The sequence below is a fragment of the Amphiura filiformis genome, chromosome 5 (assembly GCF_039555335.1).
Source record: "Amphiura filiformis chromosome 5, Afil_fr2py, whole genome shotgun sequence".
NCBI classification, from domain to species: Eukaryota; Metazoa; Echinodermata; class Ophiuroidea; order Amphilepidida; family Amphiuridae; genus Amphiura; species Amphiura filiformis.
The window spans coordinates 67,495,098-67,503,572 of NC_092632.1; the positions used below are offsets into that span (position 1 = coordinate 67,495,098).

At 37.1% G+C, this 8,475-nt stretch overlaps 1 protein-coding gene across 1 annotated transcript; it reads left to right on the top strand.

The window, feature by feature from the left end:
- The first annotated feature begins 1,517 nt into the window (after nt 1-1,517).
- Nucleotides 1,518-6,094, top strand: LOC140153592 (beta-1,3-galactosyl-O-glycosyl-glycoprotein beta-1,6-N-acetylglucosaminyltransferase 3-like). The gene is made up of 3 exons (XM_072176372.1): nt 1,518-1,546; nt 3,329-3,457; nt 3,793-6,094. Exons 2-3 carry the CDS (start codon nt 3,431-3,433, stop codon nt 4,693-4,695), a joined length of 930 nt encoding a protein of 309 aa, XP_072032473.1. The 5' UTR covers nt 1,518-1,546; nt 3,329-3,430; the 3' UTR covers nt 4,696-6,094.
- Nucleotides 6,095-8,475: the final 2,381 nt, after the last annotated feature.

Genomic DNA, 8,475 nt, shown 5'->3' on the forward strand with positions numbered 1-8,475 from the left:
CACGAAGCTATGACTTCGTGGCACCCCCCAGTGATCTCAAATGAAAGAGAAAATATTAAAGAATATAATAAGAATATTTCCCCATCCGGGGGGACATTCCTCATAAGACCCGTCGCCCAGCATGCCCGGGTCAATATTCATTTACTCTGTCACTCGCCTTTTGGTCTTAAATGGACATCTCGAAATACCACTAAGGTATACCCCCCGGGTTGTATCAAATGAGAGAGAAAAAAAAAGTAAAGAATATAATGAAAATCTTTTCCTATCTGGGATGACACGTACTGCCCATAAAATCTAGGTCAATATTCATTTACTCTGTCACTCGCCTTTTGGTCTATACCTGGAAATGCCACGAAGGTGTGACCCCCGGGTTGTGTCAAACGAGAGAGAAAAAGGTACAAAATATAATAAAAATATTTCCCCACCCGGGGGTGACACTCTTCACAAGCCTTCGGTCAATATTTATATTTTGGGTCTTTTTTTTCCAACTTATCGTATAAAATATTTCAAAATCTAAATAAGGTATGGCGACACAGTACACCCGTGTGGTGTCAAATGAAAGAGAATAGTGAAGAATGTTTTTCCTACTGGGGGTGACACTTCTTAAAAGATCCGGGTCAGTATTCATATTTTGGCTCACCTTTTACTATTGCGTGCAGTCTGGTGCAATATAAATTTATCTAGTGGGGTTATAATATGGAGCAGCTATTTCAATATTAACATTGCTAAAGGTTAAAGCCATATCAAAATATATGAATAATATGGCACAATGCATGCATGTTAATTTAAACATTTATGTAAAAAAAAAAGCAACCTAAATTCCATAGGTTCTGACCCCGAAGCAGTATGCAGACTTTTTATTATACGCAAAATATTGTATGTAACTAGGCTACGTTATTTAATCTATTGCCATTCTATTTCCAGTAATGTGCAAATTCTAACGAATGTTTGATGACGTAAAATCGATAATATATTTCTACCAGATATTATACGTAACATATTATCGATTTTACGTCGATAATCGATAATATATTTGTACCAGATATTATACGTAACATATTATCGATTTTACGTCATCAAACATTCGTTAGAATTTTAACATTACTGGAAATAGAATGGCAATAGATTAAATAACGTAGATATGTTACATACAATATTGTACGTCTAATACTCGCAGTCTGCATACTGCTTAACGTTATTTGGCCTAATGTTTTTCAAGAATATGCATATAATGTTCGTGTGTAATCGATTTTTGTTTTTCTCTTTCCCCGTTATTTCATTACCAGGTTCAATAGGCCTACTACATCACAATAACACCACACCGTATAAGATGAATCAAGCGGTAAACGAGTCCTATAAGGTGGACCAAGATATACAAGAGCCAGTGGACCAAGTGGTTCAACAATCTAAACCGTACCATAAGCAATACCCAGTAAACTGTTCAGCTATTTTCGCTGGCAATCAAACCATGATTGATCTAGCTAGTTCAATTATAGCATCAAACACCGTGGCAAAAGAGACTTCACCAATTCCAAGGGATGAGGAGGTAAGATGTAAAAAAAGAATCAGGGCAAAGACGAAAAAAATTCCGGTAGCATCATTTTGACCCGGTATTATACCTGGGATATAATACATCTGCTAATTCCAAAGATTCCAAAGATTGGGGTTTTTTTTTTTTTTTTTCATAATTAAGAGAACTTGTGCGATTGGTTTTGGTAAGCCCTTCGGTGAACCTAAGACAGTGCTTCGGCCTCCTATCAGAGCAATGATACTCATATTTGATCAGAGAGGGTGTCAAACTTGCAGACTCGCATCACTATACGATAAATAGTGCCGATCCAGGATTGTTCTGCCTCTATTTCTTAACTGAAATACCAGAATGCCACATCACATCAGTGTACTCAAGAATTGGCCTGACATACCGTATCCACTATACACGACACCAAGCTCTTGGGTGGAAAACCAAAGCGTTTTAGCATTCGTATAGCATGAACAACCGAGAATTTGCTTTAAAAAAAACCAACATTATAGCGTCCATCTGGACATTCCATTTAAGGTTGTTCTGTAGCCATAAACCATGTACCTTGGATAAAACACATCTAATCTCATTTTACAACAAGTTCTTGGAGCCCCGTTTTTGTTCTTGTGTGATAGGCTTAATATACTCTGCTTGTTTGTTGTTGTATTAATTTAGTTCTGTAAGGGGATGGTCAATGCTGGCCTTATTGGCCTTTCGATCATCTCCTCCATAATTGTCTTGTTTTATTTTTATGATGTTGAATTTCTTTGTATTTTGTTGTTTTTATTATGGAAATAAAGATTCATTCATTCATTCATTCATTCATTCATTCATTCATTCATTCATTCATTCATTCATTCATTCATTCATTCATTCATTCATTCATTCATTCATTCATTCATTCATTCATTCATTCATTCATTCATTCATTCATTCATTCATTCGGTGGCGTATGATAGTGGTTCAGTCCCAATTCGTAAGTCGCAATGTGGTGGCAATGGTTTAGAAAAAGCAATTTGCATGGCTTGACACTTGCTGGGATTCAATTTCAGGTGGCTGTCACTAGCCCACTCTGAGAACTGATCAAGAGCATCCTGAAGTGAACTAATACAACCACCGGAAAAATTCTCAGCAAATATCAAGTCATCAGCATATTTCCATTACCGACTACCAGCGTCTTGGGCAGCTTCATTTATAAGAATTTGACACCCAATCGGGCCAAATTTAGTACCCTGGGGTACACCACCATGAAGAGTTGTATAATCTGAGAGCACACTCTTGTATCTGACGTTTGCGCAATTTTTATCCTGTATAGTGCAAATGGCAGCCATTTTGAATATTTCAAGGTCAAATGATGAGACATTATCCGAAATTTATCGGTTTGTATATTTTGCTTATACATTTTAGGCGACAATGGTGCCATTTGCGTCACATAAAGATGTCAAAATATGGTGTGTTTTTTATTTAACCGGGACAGTGCAAATGACAGCCATTTTGAATATTTCAAGGTCAGGTGATGAGATATTGACTGAAATTTATCAGTTTGTAGATTTTGCTTATACATTTTAAGCTAAAATAGTGTCATTTGCATCATAAAAATCATGTATCTTTTCAAAAAAATAAGAAAAAATGTCTAAGGTCGGGTCTATTTTTAGGGTCGGTCGGGTTACGTCAATCAAACATTTTTTTAGGCCTTATTAACTATGTAAACATAGTATAGGTTTTAATAAATCTTTTTTTTAAGTGTCCGATGAGCTTTTATTATTGATTATGATTTGAAGCTGCTATATTTGTGTACTTTCTATATAGGTGGCAGAGTGGGCCCGTAATTGCGATGAATATAAACATGGTCGGCTATATCCCCAACAACCATTATCCGACGAAGAAGCCGGATATCCCATTGCATACAGTATGGTAGTCTACAAGAATGCCGCACAGGTAAACAAAATACATTCAAAGATACTTTTGACACTGGGTCGTTTCAAGTATATGATTTACAATTCTTAAACACTTGAAAGTTCCTGCAATCTTATTGGTTCTTAGCCGTGTTATACGACACGATATAATACGGTTCAGCGCGTGCGAGTCGACGCGATACGTGTACGCGCTATTTGAACCAATTGGGAGACGCATTGCAATAACGGGACTGATCGATAAGGTATTTCCTTGCAAAATGCAGGATTTAATTTGATTAAAATTCGGTATACTTAAATGTATACGTTTGTTTGCAGATCTTGATATTAATTCCATCATCATGATTTTGTTTATTTTAGGTAGAACGACTATTGCGAGCCATCTACCAGCCTCAAAATGTCTACTGTATACACGTTGACAAAACATCTCCTCCCCAATTTCAAAAAGCAATTCGGACTTTATCACAGTGTTTCGACAATGTTTTCATCGCTTCTAAACTTGAGGACGTCAAATGGGGATCATATTCAGCTGTATTGGCAGATCTACATTGTGTAGAAGATCTTTTAAACCATCCTGTTCAATGGAGGTATCTGTTAAATGTCTGTGGTATGGATTTCCCTTTGAAAACCAACTTTGAAATGGTGCAGCAGTTAAAAGCTTACAATAATCACAACTGTATAGAAGGCTACAAAAGAAAAGACACCGAAGGTGAGAGAGCTAGATTTAAAAAGACAAAAGCGAAAGCACCGCATAATATCAAAATCTATGGAGGAGACACGTATATTGCAGCAACTCGAGAATTTGCCAACTTTACAATTTACGACAGAGTTGCGCAGGATTACCTAAAATGGTTAAAAAATGTCCACGTACCCGATGAATATTACACAGCTTCGTTAAATAGGCTACCCTATGCTCCAGGTGGTCATGTCAAGCCTTCTATGGACTGCAATGTTCGCTTTCGTAAATGGACGCATAACAAGAAGTTCGGGGATCGTCCGCAATGCATTGGAAAGAAAGTACGTTTGCTCTGTATATTTTCAGCTGGTTATCTGAAATACTGGTACAGAACTCCACAGTTGTTTGTCAATAAGTTGGACTACGAATTCGATCCTATTGCTATACAATGTATGGAAGAGCTGTTAGATTACAGAACCTATCATTCTGAAGATTTCAATAATTGGCAGAACTTTCCAGTAACAGATTATTACTGGCAACAAGACTCTAAACCAACTAAAACCATTGACATGGAAAAGCCTAGGTAGTTAAACTATATATTAATTATTGTGTTGTGGTGGAAACATAGACAATCTCAAATTGGAAGATTGACCTAATGATTCACGGCACGATGATGGAGAGGGATATGGATTTATTTGCAAGTTATCTGTACTGCTCCAAAAAGTATCCTTACACTTGGAAAAATAATCACAATTTCCAAACTGAACAATATTGGGGTAAATTTGTTTTTGTAATAGATGCACTATCTAATTCTGCACATTATGACACCACATTGAATCCAATGTGACTTCAAGAAGCAAAGTTACAAGCATTTGATTAGACGAAGGTCCAGTTTTAAAAGTGACAAACTGGCCTATTCAAAACTCGACAGACTAGACATCTGGTTTGAGAGTGGTGAATGGCTAATTTATGCGTTTGGCTTTAATTTAAAACAAAAGGAACAAAAGAAAACTGAAACAAAAGAGCTGACAAATAAAATGAAAGTTATGAAAAGTACAGAGAAGTAAAAACTGAAATAAAAACTACTTTAAATAACGCTTCATTGAAGAAACTGTGTTGTCTCTTTGTTGCGCCTGTTGGAATCTTTCGCGCCTTGTAAACTTCTCAAATAAAGAAAGTCCGCAGTCATGTAACATGTCCTACACCAATGCCTGATCTTCTTATGACAATTTAATTGATAAAGTCATGTGCAGAATCTTGTTAGCTCCATTTTGATACCAAATTTGCTACCTAACACTCTAAATTCAGAGAGACTGATACCAGTATATGAAATTTGGTGCATTTTCAAAAGTTGCAAATTGAAAACAGACCACGCGGATCTGTAGAGGTGAATGGCAGAGCGCGTGACCATTGATAGCCCGAAACAACCGGTAGGTCATATCGATCGCATCGTGCCCTAGTATTCATCAGTAAAGCACTGTAGCAATCCATGCGTTTTAAATTAACAATTGAATAAAGCGCGCACTTGGGATAGTCGACAGGGCCCATCGTGGGCAAGCAAGTTTGACCAAATTACCCCGCTAAGCAATTTCGACCGCGTGCATAGTTTTGATTCGCAACTTTTGAAAATGCACTAAATGCCATAAACTGGTATCAATCTTTGTCACTTTTGAGTGTTTGGTAGCAAATTTGGTATCAAATTTGAGCTAACAAGCTTCTGCACACGACCTTATCAATAAAATTGTCATAAAAGATCAGGCATTGGTGTAGGACACGTTACATGACTGCGGACTTTCTTTATTTGAGCAGTTTATGTACAGCCTGTCTCAAAAAAAAATTGTGCAAGTGAAAAGCGCCCTCTTTGGCAATTAGAAAATACCGTTGTGACATGATGCTTACATCGACGTCAAGGGCGTCGTCTTAGCTATCAAATGCCGTTTGTTCTGTTCAATTTGCTTGTTTTAATCTCGAGATATGTTTATTTAACAACGAAAGGGTAAAATCACAATTGTGCCACTTTTACTGGGGAAGAGAGCTGTACAATGCAAAACCAATGATAGCTGATGTTGATGCGTCTAATGCACTCCCCCTTCGGGGCTCGTGCATTAGACGCATCATTCGCATCAACATCAGCGTGCGTGCATTATTTGGTTTAATTTCTCTCCCAAGAAGTAATATAAACCTATAAGGTCTAAGTGGAATTTTAGTACCATGAAAAAGGACATTTTCCTTTACATTTGCTTAGGTTATTTTGTATTATTTTTGAACGTTGCATTAAAATCTTTAGAATTTGCTAGCTACTCTAGGAAGGAAATAAGAGTAAAGTACCATTCCTGATGGAACTTAATTCCAGTTAGGCCAGGTCTAATTTTAGACCCTGTGTAACTCTTTTGTGCATACGGACCTTAGTCATGTTAGTGTACAATATTTGTTTGTCTTTTAACATGTCTTGAGTGACTAAGAGAAGAGTGTTTACCATGATAAAATCGTTGACGTGCATATGTATTTAATTTTACAGCAGAATGTGAAATATTTATTTATCTTTTAATCCGTGGGAAAAATATAATCATTATTCCTGCATCATGATAAAATAGTAAAGACAGTAAAAAAAATCGTATTGTGTAATTGATGCATTGTTTTGATTCCACGAAGGAACTCTTGATAAACTTGATTCTATCACTGATTTACATCTAAAGCCCTTTTCCCTAGTAAAAGTGGCACAATTGTGATTTTACCCTTTCGTCGTTAACTACGCATATCTCGAGATTAAAACAAGCAAATTGAACAGAACAAAAGGCGTTGGAGAGCTAAGACTACGCCCTTGACGTTGATGTAAGCATCATGCCATAACAGTATTTTCTAATTGCCACAGATGGCGCTTTTTACCTGCACAATTTTTTTTTGAGACGGGCTGTATAGGCCAGTTTGTCACTTTTAAAACTGGACCTTCGTCTATTCAATGTAATTCTATGTAACTTTACTTTCTTGAAGTCACATTGGATTCAATGTGGTGTCATAATGTGCAGGATTAAATAGTGCATCTATAAAAATATTGTTCAGTTTTGAAATTGTGATTATTTTTCCAAGTGTAAGGATACTTTATTGGCGCAGTATATACATTCATTATTGTGTTGTGGTGGAAACAAAGACAATCTCAAATTGGACGATTGACAAAATGATTCACACAACACGATGGTCATGATGATGGAGAGGATGTGATTTACTTTTATTTGCAAAATCATAGATTAAATTTTTAAAATTTAATGTAACCTATTTTTGTCACAACCTGACAACACTGACGAAAAAAATACTCACTAAATTTAGATAGTGTCATGAATATCGTGAAGAGATGAAATCAAAACTCGACCGGCGGTCGACCGCTGGTTCCGGGCGCTTCCGTCCGGTTGGAGCCGGTTTCTATTGTTCTAAACAATAGAACGCAGTTCAACCGCCACTCACCTGCGGTCCAGTTTTGATTTTATCCCTAATATTATACATTATTACTCATTAATTTTAAGAATCTTTCAAAAACATCAATAACACTGTATAATTTATGATTTAAAGATTAGACATACCGGTACCTCAAATTTTCGGTCGTAACTTCGACCTTCATCGGGAGACTGGCAACCCAAGTTTGTGATCAATGACCTTTTGGACACTTGACCCCAACACTTGGTCGTAGACTCTTGGTAGCTGGTATCGGCCCCCGTCATGGTTAAGCCAGTCAACCAACCTTCACTTAACCGTGACGGGGCCGATACCAGCTACCAAGAGTCTACGACCAAGTGTTGGGGTCAAGTGTCCAAAAGGTCATTGATCCCAAACTTGGGTTGCCAGTCTCCCGATGAAGGTCGAATTTACGACCGAAAATTTGAGGTATGTCTAATTAATCTTGTGTTGAGATCGAAAGTTTAAAATCATAAATTATGATGTCTACCAACACAGATGAACTTTCATGCTAGAATAACACTGTAAATCATATTTAGTCATGTTCATTCAGACAACTGCAAACTTGCACTACCGAGTACTCAAGTCCATTCATACAGTGTGGTCCAAACTTAACTCACTGATTTCAAAGATTCATTTCTCGGAGTTTAGAACAGCTAGTCACAATATTGTTAAAGGTTCTAAATGTACATCTTTGTAAGAATATGTGGTGCAAAAATGTAAGAAAAAGGCTATAGTTAACCAAATGGTGCTAGTTTAAGTCTGATTACCAATAGTATTGCGTATAAGGCATAGCCCTGCATATAATTGGTGCACAGTGATAACGCAGTGGCGTACCGTGGCCGCCCCAACCCCGGGGGGCTGAAGAAGAAACAATTTTGCCGCCCCTTCTTTAACAGCCCGAAAAGGTTGACCCAATT